The following is an 18,674-nucleotide window of genomic DNA, read 5'->3' as shown; positions in this document are numbered from 1 at the left end:
GTGCAACAGTAACAACACGAGAGCAAAAAAGTAAAAGAAACAAAGTAAAAAAAAAGAAATAAAGGAGAAAAAAAAAAAAACAGATTGAATGAACGTTTTTACGTAAAAAAAAAAAATCTTATAGAAGGAGAAGTGAAAGTAAAAAGCAAAAAAAGAGAATGACGAATACTGCAAAGAATAAAATAGAGAAAGAATAATACTGAAAATGCGGTAAGGCGGATATTGAACATTGTAGAGGGATGAAACCAACGAAAAAGGTTTCAAAGTGAAATATGGGAAAAAATTAAGGAAAAGAAATTCTATGAAATAAATTCAAGGAAAAGATCAAACTGAGCCCTATGTTTTTTTTTTTTTTTTTTCACCTGGTATTAATTGGAAATTGTGAAACCTGACAATGATGAAATGATGAAAGCGATAATGACATTATGGATATTTCACTATATATTCATGGATTTGTTTCCTTTTCCTTTTCCTTATTATTATTTTTTTTTTTTATTATTATCTTTTTCTGATCTTGTTTTTTTTTTATTTGTTTTTCTCCACTTGTTTTTTTTTTTTCAACTTCCAGAGATATAAAATAAAAGGAGGAGATTGCAGGTTCTGTGGGTCATGCTGCTTGAATTGGTATTAATCCTTCTAGCGATAGGAATATATTGGGTATGGGTGGTTCGTCCGACATCAACTAACATATATCGACCCTACAAGGTGGTGCGGGGACCACTTCACGATGTACATGCGGATTATATAGTTGTGGGTGCTGGACCTGGTGGGATTGCTGCTGCTGAGTGTCTATTACAGGAAGATAAAGTTAAATCTGTGTATATTCTTGAACGTGGTGTTGATCCATCCTCTAATGGACCATTTAGTTCTTTCATTGGTCTATTTCAGATGCACAATTTAATTTCCTATTCCATAGATCTTGTGGGATCACATTTTGATAGCAAATGGTACGTTTACCGTCCGTTAGATAGCAATATAGACAGCAATACTAGTAATACTGATAGCAAGAGTTATGATATGCCTCATCTTGTACCGTATCCGAGAGGTTGTGGAGTTGGTGGAACCTCAATTTTAGATTGGGCTATTTATCAGAAACCACTCTTGGTAAAAACAGGTTTAAACCATCAAAAGTGTTTGGATGTTCCTCATACCTTTACTGTAGGTCGAAGTCCATTATCGTGGGGTTTTACAGAATCTGCAGCAAAGGTGCTGAAGAAGAAACACTTATCTACTTTAGAGGAACCACAAGCTCGCGATAGTGTTTTTCCTGGTCTTCTGCGTCTGGACAAGGATGGACGTCGTCTCCCTCTTTCACACTTCATGTTTAGGAAGGTATCTCAAAAGTTGACTCTAGTGGAGTCTTGTGAGGTGATTGGTGTTTCTCTTAATGATGAAGGTATTGTTACGAGTGTACGATGTAAAACATTGGATCGTCAGGAATTTTCAATTACAGTTCGAAAGGGTGTTATTTTCTCTGCTGGTGTAGTAGGTTCCGCACGCCTTCTTCGACAAGTTTTTCCAAAGTTACCCAATGATTTTATGGTACGTGACGCTCTTGCTGTACCACTTCTCTTTCAGGCACTTCCTGGACTTTCAGATGATAGGAAAAATCTTCGTTCTCTTCAAGCATATTTGGCATGGTGGATAGGTCGACGAGGTCCATTTCTTAACTCAGTCTGTGATACTCTTGCTGCTGTTAGTATTCCCTCATTGGGTAGTACAGTTGAAGTTGTTATATTCTTAGTTCCATTAGGAGGAAAAGACCGAGTCTTGTACCAACGTCTCGGTTTAGATAACATTCTTGGGTCATTTTCAGAGGGATTCATGATGTTGCTAGTGTTGCGTGGTGTGGATGGATGTGTCTTTAAACTACACACAGAGAAAATGGTAGATAATTCAAATTTACATCAGAGCGGCGAACCTGTCATTTCCTCATCACTCTCTTTTCTATCTGAAATGGTAGTAGAGAAAGTAGTGACTGCATTCATGGAGGGTATTCGTGTCTGTCGAGAAATAGTGGCAGAACGTCCCCTTGCCTCACTCTCCACTCGCCAAGAATCAATTGATGCAACTTTACTGGATGACCCTAAACGAGCCATTCAATACGTTAAACTGTGGCACACTCCAGCAAATAAGCTTACAGAGCATCAACGAGTTGGGGCACCTTCCTTACTTAACTGGGCAAGGGAGTACTCTAGAAGTAATGAGTACATGAAGGCGTATATCCATCGTCATGCAACTTGGTTAGGGTTTGGTAGTGGTTCATGTGTGTCATCATTAGCGGATGAGGAGAGTTTGCGGGTGTTGGGAACACAAAATGTGTTCATTGGGGATTGTTCAGCAGTGACGGAGAAAATGTGGAAAGCATCTGGCTATGATGTACTGCGTGCTGGTTCTGTCTCTACTGCTATGTCTATGGGAGTAGCAGCGGCAAAGGAGTTGCTATCAATTTAAAAACATAAAAAACAAAAACAAGATGTTTTCCCTACACATGATATGAATTTGAACTAGAAGGGGATGTGGTTCGTCTGGTTCATGAATTGATACACTGTTTTTTTTCTTTTGGTATATACATTATCTGGGGAGAAGGAGGTGATGGAAAGGGAGGAGTAAGTGTGTTATCATAGATGATGATATGTTTTTTTTTTATATATATTTGTTGTGCTCGTTACTCTTATTATTTATTTCTTAGTATATTTATTTATTTTTAAACCTTTCTCCCTTTCTCTCTTTTCCTTATTCTATTCTACTCTTAGGGTCATGTTAGAAAGTGATATTGTTAGGATATATTTATCCTTTTAAAACTATTTTTCTCTTCTGTGTAGTGCAGCATAAATTATTTTTCTCTTATTTCCTGGTGAAGAATAGAAAAGAGAAAATATAATAAATCCTGTGCACTCATATCCTTTCATTTGATTAAATTAGAGCAAATAAAAAAAAAAAAAGACAAAACATATTAGAAGTCCTAACGGGTTCCTCGTGTGTGTGTGTGTGTGGAGAGAGAGAGAGAGAGAGAGAGAGAGAGAGAGAGAGAGAGAAAGATGACTATCGAAGGGGTTGCGGAAAAATCCTCTATAGATATGAGCGATCGTGAGCTTGCTGTGGAGATGCAAAGAATCTCCGATATTCTTGGCTCTGGTAATCATACTACAGCTAGTGGAGAGGATTGGAATAAACGTCTTGAAGCGCTAAAACAACTTTGCACACTTGCTCGAGAGGATATATCGAAACGTCAAGGATTTCTTTTGCTTATGAGTACATGTGTGAAAGTTCCACTCCAACGACATATTGAGGAGATTCGAACTGCTTTAAGTGTTAATGCATGTGGGGTGGTTGTGGCTTTCGCAGAACATTCGAGTAACCGAACGGCTTGGCAAACAATGACGGAGTGGTTTGTGCCTTCACTTTTGTTGTTGACTATGCGCACTAAGCAAGTCTCTGTGAAGGCGGCTACAGATACTTTGGAGGTGTTGGCGAGAACAAATAGCTTTGGTTTGGGTGCCTTTACTGAACTTATTCGTGGCTGTACCGCTAAACATTCAACAACGCGCAGTAGTGCATTTCGTGTGGTTCAGATTATAATTCAGCAAAGTCAAAATGACGATGATGAGTTCCCTCTCTCTAAACACATAGATACAATTTCTAGAACTCTACGTTATGGACTAGTGGATGCAGATGCACAGACGCGTAAGTCTGCACGTGATTGTTACTGGGCTTTCCATACATCTGAACCAGAAGCTGCAGAAACACTATACAAGGGACTAGAAAACCCTGTGAAACGTGCATTAGAGCGTGAGAAGACTATCTCTATTGGAAAGAAAAAAAATGTTACTACTACTACTACTACTACTACTACTACTACTACTACTGCTACTGTAAAACCAGTTATTGTGAAGGTGGCCGATGGCAATGAAGGTGTAAAAGGATTAAAAGAAACAACACCATTATCACGAACACCACAATCAACAAAAAAATCTGAGTTAGCTGGTACTAATACTAATACTGAGGTTCGTAAAGGTTCAGATATTAATGCAGCGGCTAGTTGGGCTTTATTGCAGGATGCATTGCGAAGCACATCGTGGTCTCAACGATTACGTGGATTACGTCGTCTCTCAGAGCAATTTACATATCTTCATCATAAAAATGAATGTGTAAAGTTACTCCTTCCACGACTAAATGATCCGAATCACCGTGTAGCACAAGCTGCAATTCAAGCAATGCAAGTCGTAATGCGTTGTTCACCTGCTCTTTTAAAGGATGAATTACCAGAATTGATAACGGCTCTTCTTGTAAATCTAAGTGGAAATAAAGAAGTACTTTCAAATGCTTCTCGAGAACTATTAGCCAGTATTATTAAAATGAGTTCTGTGGATGATATTGCACATGCCATATATCGTTCTCTTTGTGATATCGTTGCCCCCAAAGTAAAGGTACATGCATTAGAGTATGCTCAATACCTTTATACACAGAACACAGAACATTTTGCACAGATAACACCGATGAAACTTGCAGTTACCCAAATTCTACTAGTATTACAGAGTGATAAAAAAAAAGGTGATGTATATAAGGCAAGTGTTTCTGCTCTTACCACACTGTATGTTGTAGGTAAACAAACTTTTCATCGAGTCTTAAAACAACTTACGACTGGTGAAAGGGATACTGTTGTAGAGGCACTTGAGATTGCTGTACCTCATCTTGTACAGGAATGTAGACGACGATCTTTCGGTGAAAGACCTCTGCAACATCCTGTTCCACATGTACGTTCACCATTTGCAGAAGCTCTGGGGAAACGTATGTCAGGATCATCGCCAACATCAGGGACAAAATCAGAAAAATCCAAAGCTGTGCGATCTGTACAAGTTACACCAACTTCCTCTACCGCCAAGAAGACACCTCAACATCATAAAAAAGAAAGAAGTTCATCTCAAGTATTACGAAAGGAGGGTGGAGAAAGTCCAAAATATCTCACTACAGGTGATGCTACTGGTGGTGGTGGTGGTGGTGGTGTAATACGTTTCTCTACAACTTTAGCTCCATCACAACATCGTGAGTCATCAATGCGAACACCTAGTTATCATGATCCTATTGCCCCTGTCTCATTACCTCTTTCACGGCGTTGTGTAAATAATAATAATAATAATAATAATAATATAGGTGATGCAAGTGATATATTAGATCGACTTGATGAAGCATGTGGTGCCTTGGATACTTGTACTTTTTTAGATCATATTAATAATATGATAGCAACAAACCCCAATCCTTGGTTAGACGTTTTTGGTCGTCTTTTCATGCAACTAGAAAAACTTGTTCCTCAATCTGTAGAACCCAATCATTCTGTGCGGCGTCTAGGACTTCTTATACTTCAAACTGCAGTTGGAAGTAAGGTTTTAAGACGTTGTGTTAGTAGATCGTTGAAGCGTGTCCTCCTTTTAACACGTATTGGAATTGATGATGTGTTTCCTGAAGTACGAATGGAATCTATAGCATTGTTACAACTTATTTTAAATAGTGGTTTATACCCTTTAGATCATTGTTTAAATGCTCTTGCTGTAAGTTTAGAGACATGGTTTCGTGGTGATTCTGATTACTGTAGTCATGGTTGGCTAATGTTATTAGAGTCTGTGGAGCAAGTCTTTAGACGATTAGGACGTAGTATTGTGTTAGTTCAGAATAAGTGTGACGAATCCCCAATTTCACAAGATACACTGCCGGGAATTATAGGAGAGCCAGTCTTTCATCGATTATGCAGTGTAGTGGTTCGTGCAGTGCAGCACAGTGTTTCTGAAGTTCGACTCACTGCTGTTCTTGTTTGTGTTTCTATCTGGATGGCATTAGATAATGTCGCTCTACCATATTTTGTAGATCTTACGGCATCCCAGCGTAAACTTATCTCAATATATTATAACAAAATTGCCGTTGAGCAAATGCCAGGTTTACAAAGTGTACCTCCACAACGTGATATGTCACGTGAGATGCGAGTTATGGGCCTACCAGAAGCTATTTGTATCTAAAGAGAAGAGAAGAGAAGAGAAGGAATAAGTTTGTAAATTAAGATTAGATGGATGGATGAATAAATCAATTGGTAGAAAAGACATATATATTATTAGAAAGAAAGATATTTGTGTAATTTATTTTGATTTTCTTGTTGCACTATTTTTATGATGATGTGTAATGCTGTATGCATGCGCATGTGTCCATAACGAAGTTTTACCTTTTGGGAAAAGTGGATTTCTTTTTTAAATTAGAAAAAAAAAAAGATTCATAGTTTTTGTTCTCTCTGTTTTTTCTTTTCTTTTTTTATTGTTGCTATTAAAAATTTTTTTTTTCTCATCTTTACTTTTATTTGTAGCCAGATCGAAGAGCCAACCAATTTATTACGTTAATAATCTCAAAAATAGAAAAAAAAAAAAACTGCGAAACCTCAAAATAAGAAAAAGAAATCGAGAAATAATCAAACAAAGGAAATGTCTTACCTTGTGTATGCAGTGGATAATGCAGACCGACTCACTTTGCTCGGTCCACCCACGCCTGAGGGGGGACCCAATTTGAAGCAAATTGCGTTGAGTTATATTCATGCACCCAAGCTTGCGAGGCGTACAACCGGTGGGGAGTTTGGACAAGAGGAACCTTGTGCGTTTGAAGCAGCGGAATTAATGCGTACCACGTTTATTGGAAAACCTGTTAAATTTACAGAAGATTATGTTATTGATGCACTTCAGCGACGTGCTGGGCGTCTAACACTGGTAAACGGAGAGGATGCTTCAATTTTGCTTCTACAAAATGGTTTTGCAACACTCCCTGAGCGTATTCCTCCTCGGATGGATAAAGCATTGTTTTCAAAGTACACTGCACTCATGAACGAAGCTAGAGCTGCGAAGAAGGGTATATTTGCTCCTGATGCCGCACGACATGTGCGTAAACTAGTGGAATTAAACTCAGAGGAAACAGTAAAATTGGGAACAAAAATAAAAGGAAAGGAAATTCTTGTACGTGTGGAGGAGATTCTCCTTCCGACTATCCTAATGGTCTCAGCTGAGAGCCTTGGATCTACACATATAGCAGTTCATATGCCGGGTGTCACTGTAAAGGATCCGGACTGTATGTCAGTCTCAGCTGCCGCGAAGTTTCACACGGAACGTTACTTACTTCATCGCAAAGTGAATATTCTCTTTGAAGGTGTTGATAGTTTTGGTAATATTCTGGGTTCTGTTACCTCATCTAAAGGTGTCTTTCAAGTGGAACTACTATCACGAGGACTTGTTAAACTTAATGGGTCAACATTGGGATTTACATCTCACGCTGAAGAATTTCAAGCTGCAGAGAAGAAGGCTAAAGAAGGTCGACTTGGATTGTGGAAAAATCATGAAGAACCCAAAGAATCTAAAACACTTCAGGTAAATTACGGTTCTGCAGCATCAGCTACCCCTGGACTTCCAGTAAAGAATGTTAATGGTAATAATGGACCAGAATATAAAGGACCTATGATGTTTAATGCGGTGATTGTGCAAATTATAAATGGTGATACTATCGCAGTACGTGTGGAAGAAACAAATGAAATTATTCGTGTTTCACTTGCAGGTGTGCGTTCTAGCAAAAATGTAACGCGTGAACAAGATGGTCGTTCTCCAGAGACTCGTGTAACATATAGTGATTATGAATGGGAGGCGAAGGAATTTCTTCGAACACACTATATTGGTAAACGTGTGGTGGTTCAAGTTGAATTTGCGCGACAAATACCAGAAACAAAAGAGGTAAGACCAGTAGCTCTTGTAACAGTATGTGAAACCGGTGAAAACATTGGCGTATCACTACTAGAGACAGGTTATGCTACTTTTTCTCTTGGAAAGAATGATATCTGTTCAGCTGCTTCCTTACTACAGAGTGCTAATGAAAAAGCTTCAAGTGCTCGTTTGGGTATTTATAGTAAAGTTAATGCTCCTGCAGTGAAGGTTGTGGAATTAAGTCATCTTGGAGTTTCTCGTGGCAAGTATTACCTAAGTTTTCTACAACGTGGTATGCAGGGAAATCGTCCACCTATGTTAAAAGGTGTGGTTGATGTTGTTATTGGTGGTAGTTCTCTTCGTGTTTATATACCTAAGGAACACTTCCAAATACCTGTGAAGGTTGCAGGTATTATTACTCCTATGGGAGCTGTAAGTGGATCAGAAAATCCTGATCCATGTGCTGAGGAATCAAAAGCTTTTGCTGTAAGTTTATTACAGCAAATGGAAGTAGAGATTCAGGTACATACTGTTGATAAAGTGGGTAATTTTATTTCTACAGTTTATCTTCAAGATGGCACTAATTTTGCTGTTGCTACAGTAGAAGCAGGATTGGGAACAGTAGCTAATGCAGAACGTTTACCATATCTTCAGCAACTTATTGATGCAGAACGAAAGGCCCAAAGTGAAAAGAAGAACATATGGGCAAGTAATTCAACAATTCCCCAACGAGCTGCAAAATTAGAAGCAGAACGAAATGCTAATGGTATTAAATCATATACTCGTTCTACTGGACCACGTGCAGAATTTATCTCATATACCTTATCGGAAGTGGGTGATGATGGTTATTCTGTTTATTTGCAGGATAATACAGAAGAAGCGGAGAATATGATGGCTACTCTTCAAGATCTTGCTAAACAAGCTTCAACAATTGGTGGTGAATACCATCCGAAGCGTGGAGAATTGGTTGTTGCACAGTATAAAGCAGATAAGACTTGGAATCGTGCTAAAGTTCTTCATGCGAAAAAGGATGATGAGATCGTGACTGTACTTTTTGTTGATTTTGGAACAAAATCTGAAGTACGTGTAAAAGATATTCGTCATATTCCTCGAGGTCCAGAGTTTGCAATAGCGCGTGATACTGCTCCACTTGCACGTTTGGTATCTCTTGCATACTTGAAGAAGAAAGTTCCCTCCCAGGAGAGTAACATTGGTTATGCCTGTGATACTGTATATGACTATACTGATGGTCCTGTAATTGCGAAGGAGGTCTACCATGACGGACAGGGAAACCTCTATTACACAGTAACTGTTAATGAAAATGTTGCTTCACTGAGTGAGACCCTGTTGCAGCGGGGGTATGCATTGCTTGACAGTACTGCACAGAGTGTTGATCCAAATGATTATAAGCGTCACGAAGCCGCACAGGCAGTCGCTCGTCGTGGACATAAAGGGATGTGGCAATATGGTGATATTGATGATGAAAGTGACGACGATTGACAGGGGAAGCGGATCTGAAGATGGTGACAATGATGATAATGAAGAAGAAGAAGAAGAAGAAAAATGCGGAAAAAAAAAAGAAACTGAGGGGTGAAAACCAACGTTATTGCTCTATCTTCTTTTTTTTTTTTTATATAGCTTCAACTCGGTAAAAGGTTATTTCTATCTTGCTTATCATTCGTGAGTCTTTTTGCTTTTGGTCCTAATTAATAATCCACTTTGATCATTGATATATGTAGGTAATTGCAGATACACGTTTGTGTATTTTTTCATGCATGTGTGTGTGTTTGCATGCATTTTCATTTTCTTTTGCCATGTGTGAGTAATAGGGATGATAATTCTTCTATTCGGTGTTATCATTTTTTTTTTTGTTTTTGCTCCTTTGGTTGGTCTCCTCTATTTCTTTCTTTTTACCTTTTTTTGCTTACACTATCTGTCTTTGTCTCTATTGTTCTTTTTTAGTGCAACTGTTTTCCCACGTCATTTAACCCTTTTCTTTCTTTTTTTCTTTCTTTGTGTGTGCATGTTTAGTTGTCTGTTGATTTGTTGAGACCCCACCTGTGTGGAGACCGTTGGCCCTGCCCGATCCCCCGCAAACACCGCAGATGTCTGCCGTCCCCCACCTGCAGAAACAACTGCGGGAGTTGACCACAAGTCCCCCCGCCGGCTTCCGCGTGGAGGCGGAGGATCTCTTCCTCTGGACTGTCTGGTTCGCCGGCCCGCAGGGGACCCCGTACGCCCCCGGCATTTACCGCGCGGAGCTGCGCTTCCCAAAGGAGTTCCCCATGGAGCCGCCCGCCTTCAAAGTTCTCTCCTCCATTTGGCACCCCAACGTCTACGAGGACGGCAGGGTGTGCATCTCCATTCTACACCCGCCCGGCGAAGATGAGATGAACACGGAGGAGACAGCCATGATGCGATGGACACCAATTCAAACAATTCGCTCAGTGCTTTTGTCTGTCGTCTCTCTTCTGAGTGACCCTGATCCAAAAGATGCTGGTGCCCCAGCAAATGTCTCTTCACTGGTTCAGTATCGTAAGGATCGCAAAGCATTTAATGCCTACTGCCAACAGCTAGCACAAAAGTCACTTTCGGAGCTTCCACCTGGTTTTGTTCCACCATTACAGGAAGACCACGTAGAACCTCCTGTTAATTTCGTTCCTACTATGGAAATGGAATATGAGGACGAATCAGAGACGGAAGCACATGATTCTGCTCATTGCTTTAGCGATGAACTTCGTCAAATTCGAGATATGGGTCTTGCACCTGAAAAGTCAGACAAAGAGTTGCTTAATATGCTTATAGAAGTGAAGGGTGATGTTGCTACACTAATGGAGCGGTTAATGTAACATTTCTCTGTACACCTTAAAGCCTAAAAGAAAGAAAAACAAAATGGGGATGAGGTGTTGAACGAAACAGATTTCAATGGAAAATTTCTTTCTGAGTAGTATTCTCTTGCTTCTTAACTATTTCTAAACAACAAACAAAAAAAAAAGGACTGAGTATCTCATTATTATTATTATTATTATTATTATTATTATTATTATTATTACTTTATTTATTCGAATGTTTCTATTTCTGATCTTTGCTCAGCATATTAGAATTTTAATTGGTGTCTTGTTTTCGTCACTGTGCTTGCATGTGTGTGTCTATTTCCCTGTGTATGAGAGAGAGAGAGAGAGAGAGAGAGAGAGAGAGAGAGAGAGAATTTCTCAAGGTGTTCCATTTATGTACGGACTTCCACTGCAGGGTGGATATGAATCCTATTTGTGGGAAGAGAGATAAGAGAGAAAAAAGTAAAAAAGAAAAAACAAAATAAAGAAAAGAAAATTAAAATAAAAAGGAAAGAAAGAGATTCCTCTTTTGTGTGCAGAGTCTTTTTTTCTTTTTTTTTTGTCGACACAATCTTTTTTTTTTTTTCCTTTACTTTTCTTTTATGAAAAAGAATGACAGCAGACGGCATATGTGAAGATAACCTTTTGAATTCAGATACCTTTTTTTTTTCTTTTTGCTAGTTACTTCTTCTTTTTTTTTTGATTTTTTGTTTTTTGTTTTCCTCTGTATTTGTTCTTTTTTTCTTGTTTTTGATCTGCATGTCTCTCTTTCTTTTGTTTCTTATTTAACTCTATATATGTGAAGGACACTGGGTTAAGTTACTCATTTCCAAGAATGACGTCCAAGTCAAAGAAAGGCTCGATGCCTGCCTACAGCTTTGCTCTTGGTAACGGAACCAGTGGATTGCCTATTTGGGATGAGGTGCAAGTAATGCAGGAGAACTGGGGTGGTAATATGGGACTTCCAGCACGAAAAATGAATGCAGTTGTGGAGCTTCGTGGTAGTGAAGGAAAGATAGTGGTTAAAACAAATGAAAATGACCACAACGCATTTAGAGAATGTATTACATCCTTTTACAGGACCGTTAAAGGAGGCCCCTCAACGGAGATTGCGGTAAATTGGAAACGTCCTGTAGATATCACCTCTCCGTTCCGTCCAATGGTTCATCGAAATACGACACCTTTTCTTTCTCCATATGATAAGGAACGAAAGATTTTTCAGAGTACTGTAACAGAAACGGTAAAGCAAACTCCAGCACCTAGTGGGAAAAAAGGTGATGTAAAGTCTGTAGAACAACCTGTTCCTATTCATATTCAATTTCCAGAAGTTGTTACTGTTTTGGATCCTCTAACACTTCAAAATGGAACAAATGAATGGGAAAGTATATCCGATAAGGATGCTATTGAACGGTATCGTGAATTGCAACCTCTCATGCAACCATATGATCGAGGATTACAATATGGTTGTGCGGCTACACCAGTGGAAGCATGTGGGTTAGAATATAGTACAGAACAGCGACATAAACTAAAAGAGATAGATAATATTGCAGAACTTCCTGATGTTCCACCTTTCGTGATGGATGCCTTTAATAGTGCTATTCGATTTATTGAACATGCACAAAGTTCTATAAAAGAGAAGGAATATTTATGGGAATTAGTTTATCCACATGCCCCTGGTACATGTCATCCTGTTTATAATCCTTATGGAAAGTATGTTGTACGACTCTTTATTGATGGTGCTTTTAGACAAGTTATGATTGATGATTATATGCCAGTGGATGCACTTGGACGATCTTTTTTAACCTTTACTTCACAAAAAGAAATTTGGCCAGCACTACTTGCAAAAGCAATTTTTATGGCTCTAGGAACAAATCGTCATTTACTTTTCACCGATCCAGAGACGATAGTATCATGTCTTAAAGGAGAATGGGTTCCACAGCATATTAATCCGCGTATTCAACCTGCAATGGCATGTGCCTTAACATTGGCATATCGAAAAGAACTTTTAAACAGCGATACCCTTACGACACATTTTTCAGCTTCTTATACTGGAGGAAACACAATTATTGGTGAACAAGAACCATCCTTGGGAAAACAACAAGACAGTAACTCTCTTGAAAAATCAGTAGAAGTTGCTACTACTAGTGTTACTGCTGGTGGTGGTACTGCTGTTGGTGGTGGTACTGCTGGTGGTAGTAGTGGTGGTGGTGGTGGTGGTGGTAGTGGTACATCTGCTTTACCAAGTTGCAATAATTCTCCAAGTGAAGGTGGATTGCTAGATAATTTATATAATTCTCCACATATTATATCTGCTGTTGGCACTTTTGAGGATGGACGACGAAAACTTTTTGTTATTCGTGAAATTGTTTTATTTCGAGATACTTTGGCATTACAAATATCAACAGATCCACCTTCAGATATTATTGAACCAAAACTTTTAATTGCAGATAATGAAGATGAACTAGTTCAAGAATTATTGCAATTTTCATCTTATGTTGAATTGGGAACAAACCATTGTACTAAGGCAGTATCAAATCAGTCATATATCTGGGTTACATTTGAAGAGTTATCAGAAAAGCTAGATCTTGTGGTTTGGCAACAACTTGGAGAAGAAAGCCCTTTTCGATTTGTTAATCGAATTATAGGATTGGATGATACGGTTACGGCAGCTGGACACTCAAAGAAGAAGGGTACAACTTCCGTACCTTCAGGGGCCTTGAGACGTGATACTGTGCGGTGGATTCATATTAATTCAGAAAAAACAGAACAACTCGCATTAGTAAGTCTGGGAAATTTTTCAGTTTCTCCTCTAAACGCGTCATCAGGAACCATAGCGGCAGCAGCAGCTGTAACAGAAAAAACATCAAAAAAAAATCGTCCACCATCTGTTTCTTCGGAAAGTCGACCAATATTGGCACAGTCAGCGAATCCTTCTGTAGACTACAAGTTGCCTCAAGAGGAAATAAAGGAAGTGCGTTTCGATTTATACACATGGGATCGAGGTGATACATGGAGCTATGCAGGAAATTTTCAATATGAATCTGGTAAATTACAATGTTTAATTCATACTTTTCCTCCTGGTTCACATATTTTACGTGTTACAGCCGTTGGACTTGAATCTCAACAGTGTATCGGTTTTCTTTCTACAAAAGAATTTGTCATGGGTGAAGAAAAGGATGTTTTTCGTTCTTCAAATATTTTTAAAATAACTGATGCTGGTGCTTTTATGGGAGTAGATCGATTTAATGAAGAAGTCATCTGGTTTAAACGATTGTTCACAGTAAAAGAACCAACTACAATTTCTTTTGTCGTATCCACACTTGATGCTAGTGAAGATCCAGCTACGCATCGAGATATTCCTCCTGCGCTGATAAAAGAACCAAGGGGAGCTAAGGTTCGTGTGACTAGTACAAAGACAGTACAGAAAGAACCTACTGAAGAGGTATCACGACGTTCACTTGATATCCCAATTATTCCTTTTTGTTATGTATTGCTTATGGATCTTGACAATGGTACTATTCGTTCTGGAGCAATAGGTCGCCTCGTACGCCAGTATTTAGAACCAAATCAGCATGGTTATCTTGTAATGGCATATGCTTTAATTGATAAACCATCTGCAGAAGCTATAACAGGGGGAAATCCTATTAACTTGGTATCTGAAACGTCCCCTTTGCAATTATGTGAAAGCGTTGCTTCTTCTACTAATGAAGATAAAGATAATAGTAGCGCACGTGATAAACCTTTACAATTATCAGGAAAAGGAAATTGGAAACTTGCTATATCTACAGATCGAATGTTTGATTCATACAGACAAATGCCACAAAATGTAATTTCTTTTGCAGAAAAAGGACATCTAAAAAGAGGAAGTCGTGCCCTACTTTTTTCCTACACCTGTACAATAGTGGAAAAAACTTCCTTTACCTTGTTGCTTGATTTAGATGCGCATGATCCTATTCCTTTTTGTATTAAAGTATTCCGTAGTGGTGTAGAAGCACCACCTGTTTTTGTTTCAGATACTTGTACGAAACATCTCTTCCTTCCGCATGTTACACTTGAAATTGGGGAAAAGATGAAAAATATCAGTTATAATATTGAGGCATGGTTAGATGCGACAAAGGTGCAGGAATGGGAGGAAAGGCGTCGTTTAGCGCAGGAAACAAAATTTCGTGAGATTCGTCAAGAAGCTGAACAGAAAGCATATGAGAGACAAGAACAAGATATTAAGGATTATCAAACTGATCCAAGCAATTTTATTGAACGACTTGAGCAGCATGCTGCTGCCCAACTTGAACTTATTGCCGCGTCTTCGATGAAAGAAATTCCGGTGGCTGCTGTGAAGAAGACAAGATCTAATGTGGAAAGACGAAAAAATGTCTCCGGTGCGGGTACAGCTGCAGATAAGGTGGGTTCTAGTCATTCACTTATCGCTTCTCCAGTTACCCCTGCTAAACTTTTTCTTGATACTACAGATGAGTCATTGGTCATTACTTTTGACTTGCGTCTTCAGTTTTCGGCAAAAGTGGATGTTAAGAATGGTGCACCTCCAAAAGATCCTTTAGCCACTTTGCGAGCCATGTGGGTTCCACCCATAGAACCCGGTACGCATGATCACTCCTCCCCACATGCCCCACGTGCTGGGACTCTTAAAGGAAAGCAGCGGGAGACGACCCCCACCACGGAGGATCTTCTTCGCGCGGATCAGGGACGTCTGAGCCGGCAGCGGTTCCTCGACAACCCACGCGATATATTAATTCCGTACTTGACAACATCCCACGAGGAGGGCGGGGCCACCACCCGCGTGGTGACGGACGTGGCGCAGGAGATCAACTACCACCACGCCCCCATTCTCCCCGCCTCGCAGTACCGCCGGCGGCTCCTTCCACTTCGCGCGGCGGAGGTCCGGCCGCCCTCGAGTCCGACGCCGCCCCCCACCGCCACCCGCGACGCCTCCCGCGCCAAATCGCCCGCCCTCCGCCTCGGCGCCGTCAGCCCCAACGCCGCATCTCCCCTCCCCGCAGAGGACGACGCGGACGTTGCAGAAGTGAGAGCACCAGTGCAGGAGTTCCTCAACCGCCTCACGGACGATCTACGACAGGCCCACGAAAGACGCAATGGTGGACGTGAGACTATTAGGGAAGCACTCCGACACTACTGGAGCGGGCGTCAGCAGGATCCCGCTTTGCTTTCCTTGCTTGGACCGAGGGAGGAGGATAATGGTAGGCGACGCAAGAGTCGCCTGAGAGTAACGAATTAATGTAGGGGAAGAAATAGAGGTAAAAAAAAAAAAAAAAGAACAAGGTAAAAGAAACAAAAAAAAAATGTACAGTGTGTTTTTTTTTTACTATTATTTTGTTTTGGTCCATCTTTATCTGCAGAGAGGTTTTATTATTATGTAGATAGCAAAGAAATGGCGCGGATGCTGTTGAGTCATAGCGTATTATTTTATGCATATGAAAACAAGCTTCTGGTACGTTTGTTTGTTTATTATTATTATTATTATTATTATTATTATTATTATTATTATTATTATTATTAATTTTCTTATGATATTTTATGACTGCTTTAACTGTAACAATACGCCTGTACATTGTTTTTCCTTCTTTTTGCTATTTATTGTTTTTTTTTTTTTGTTTCTCTTATACACTTGATTTGTTTCTTTTATTAATTTACCTGAACAATCAAACACACACACACACACACAAGCAAAAATTAATAAAACCTGTTTTGACGGAACCAGTAAAAGAATCAAGTTGCATCGTTAGCTCTACTGGAGAAAAAAAAAAAGAGAGAGAGAAAACGCGAAAACAAAGGTAGATTCGATATAGAAAAGGTTAGAAACATAGAAGAAGCTTCATTTGTTTTTTCTTGAAAAGTCTTCCCAGTACTAGTTAGAGACTATTACTTCTTGCGTGTTTTTTTTTTTTTTCCCTTGTGCTTTCGTTTGCAGCTGGTTTCCGCGTTGTAGCAGTTTAAGCGGTAATAACTGTGTTTCTTCGTTAACCGTCGTGTATTGTCTCATTCCCTTACAACAACAACAACAACATCAACAAAAAAAGAATAATTGGTGCGTCATGAACGACCCAGTTGGAGGGATGAATGTTGAAAAGCTTATTCAAGAGAGGGTTAACATTGATTCCATGAATCAGGAGTGTGATGATTTTGGTGATGTATTTTTGTCGTTGCGCGATATTGGTCTAGACGACGATGACGACAATGTTGCTGATGAAAACATGGAAGGGTACATTAATGTAATGCCTACAAAGCCCACAAAGTTGGATCCAAAGGCTTTGGGAACGCTTGATGAAGCACTACATACGAATGTCTTTGATTGCGGATCCCACATTAATTTCCTACAATTCTGTGGAGGACAACAACAACAACAACAACAGCAGCAGCAACAACAACAACACCAACATGTACCGGGTTGCACAGAGTCACGTGAAAGTATCAGTCCCCTCTTCGACCCCACTTCACATTCGCACGATCTCATTGGTTCACATCTGAAGAATACACTCCCGCTTCCGCCTTTTTCCCCGACAAGTGATTTGGGAAGACCATCATCACCGAGCGACTCTGGCAGCCCGGGAGCGACAGTGTATGCATCCATTGCAAATTCACCACTGCATGGGAGACCTCTTGACTTTCGTGTTTTTCTCACAAAGAAACAAGTACCTCCATCTATTGCGAAGGAGAATCCAATTGGTGTATTTGTGGGACAGCTGCCTTCGACATACTCAGAGGAGGATACCGCAGCTCTTTTACGTGCCATCGGTGCTGACGCTAATGTGCCTATTCATGTCCAGGACGTAAAGAGCCATAATCAGAGTCGTACTTGTGCTTTCGTGTTGGTGAACAGCAGTGCCTTGCCAGTACTCCTTGGATATTCGAAACGCATCCTTTGTGATGTATCGTGTGTATGGGTGGTTGAACGTGAACAAGCTCCACATCTAAAGGATTATGTCAACAGTTTTTCGCGTGATCGTCTACGTGGTGTTCCTAAAGCTGCCTTGGTACTTGAGGAACTTACCCCCCAATACGTCAGAAACCGAACATCAAGCAGTAAATGGAGTAAGTTTGGTAGTAATCAACATTCAAACAGTACATCAAGAGTAGTACCCGACACCGTTATTTTGGGAGCCAACGATGAAAGTTCTTCTTCAATTCAACCGTCTACAATGCCCATGGGATTCTTTTTACCTGGGTGGAATTCAATGGATAATTCCACATTACCTTTCCGTGGAGTTTCAGGTATCACTGGTAACGCACCATTTGTAAATCCTTTACCTGGTTCTAACATGTATGGTTTACCACAGGGGAATATCTTCACAACACCACAATCACCTTCAGTTATAAATTCTACACCGCAGGTCAATTTTTATATGGTGGCTGCTCCTACAAATGGGTTTCACCCGGTTTTCTCTGGTCAACTAGACAACAATACTGCGGCAGGACGAGTAGGTAATGGTGTTGGAACAGGTGCTTTCAATAGTAACGGCAGCAGCGGTGTGATGAATGATAATGGCAACAACACTAAGAATACGATGGGAATGGGATTTCAATCCACTGTACCGGAACTGCGTTGTCGCTGTGGAGCACTGCCTTCTCTTCTTCAGCAACATGATGCGGCATCTTGTTCAATGTGTTTGGCCCCTGTTGGTGCGATGGAGGCAGCATATGTGTGTCCCAATGATCGTACACTGATATGCATGCGCTGCAGTAACTGGCGCTTGGGAATGGGAATGGGAATGGGAATGGGAATGGGAATAAATGAGAACCAACTGAATACACGAGCCATGACATCTTGCATCATTCCTCAATCAAACTTCAATGGCATTCCCCTCTCAACAAATTCAACAACTGCAGCAACGACAACAATGGGAGGAATGGGAATGGGTAGAAGCAATCCGACACTGTTTGTACACACACTACCTTCATACCAGCCACAACAGATCCCACAGCCACAGTTGATGCCACAAATTCCACTTCAGCAGGGATGAGAATGTGAACGCCGGTCACTTCTTTTTTTATGGGAGCACGACGGATGTACACAAATTGTGTGCATACTTTTTTTTCTTAGTTTTTTTCGTTTTTTTTTTTTTTTTTTTTTTTTTTTTTTTTT

The 18,674-nt window shown here is 40.0% G+C and overlaps 6 protein-coding genes across 6 annotated transcripts; all 6 read left to right on the top strand.

Moving 5' to 3' along the window:
* Window positions 1-609: 609 nt before the first annotated feature.
* TM35_000172730 (uncharacterized protein) lies at window positions 610-2,454 on the top strand (the record flags this gene model as incomplete). The annotated part of the gene is made up of 1 exon (XM_029026352.1): window positions 610-2,454. The coding sequence occupies one exon, from the start codon at window positions 610-612 to the stop codon at window positions 2,452-2,454; it is 1,845 nt and encodes a 614-aa protein (XP_028882467.1).
* Window positions 2,455-3,041: 587 nt separating this feature from the next.
* On the top strand, window positions 3,042-6,011 carry TM35_000172720 (putative CLIP-associating protein 1-like; the record flags this gene model as incomplete). Its single annotated transcript, XM_029026351.1, has 1 exon — window positions 3,042-6,011. One exon carries the CDS (start codon window positions 3,042-3,044, stop codon window positions 6,009-6,011), a length of 2,970 nt encoding a protein of 989 aa, XP_028882466.1.
* Window positions 6,012-6,464: 453 nt separating this feature from the next.
* Window positions 6,465-9,221, top strand: TM35_000172710 (putative RNA-binding protein; the record flags this gene model as incomplete). The annotated part of the gene is made up of 1 exon (XM_029026350.1): window positions 6,465-9,221. One exon carries the CDS (start codon window positions 6,465-6,467, stop codon window positions 9,219-9,221), a length of 2,757 nt encoding a protein of 918 aa, XP_028882465.1.
* A 605-nt stretch (window positions 9,222-9,826) lies between these two features.
* Window positions 9,827-10,570, top strand: TM35_000172700 (ubiquitin-conjugating enzyme protein; the record flags this gene model as incomplete). The annotated part of the gene is made up of 1 exon (XM_029026349.1): window positions 9,827-10,570. The coding sequence occupies one exon, from the start codon at window positions 9,827-9,829 to the stop codon at window positions 10,568-10,570; it is 744 nt and encodes a 247-aa protein (XP_028882464.1).
* An 847-nt stretch (window positions 10,571-11,417) lies between these two features.
* Window positions 11,418-15,809, top strand: TM35_000172690 (calpain-like cysteine peptidase; the record flags this gene model as incomplete). The annotated part of the gene is made up of 1 exon (XM_029026348.1): window positions 11,418-15,809. One exon carries the CDS (start codon window positions 11,418-11,420, stop codon window positions 15,807-15,809), a length of 4,392 nt encoding a protein of 1,463 aa, XP_028882463.1.
* An 817-nt stretch (window positions 15,810-16,626) lies between these two features.
* Window positions 16,627-18,552, top strand: TM35_000172680 (uncharacterized protein; the record flags this gene model as incomplete). The annotated part of the gene is made up of 1 exon (XM_029026347.1): window positions 16,627-18,552. One exon carries the CDS (start codon window positions 16,627-16,629, stop codon window positions 18,550-18,552), a length of 1,926 nt encoding a protein of 641 aa, XP_028882462.1.
* Between the last annotated feature and the right edge of the window lie 122 nt (window positions 18,553-18,674).

Source organism: Trypanosoma theileri (assembly GCF_002087225.1).
Source record: "Trypanosoma theileri isolate Edinburgh chromosome Unknown TM35_Tth_17_V1, whole genome shotgun sequence".
NCBI classification, from domain to species: Eukaryota; Euglenozoa; class Kinetoplastea; order Trypanosomatida; family Trypanosomatidae; genus Trypanosoma; species Trypanosoma theileri.
This window is presented reverse-complemented; position numbering and strand designations above follow the sequence as displayed.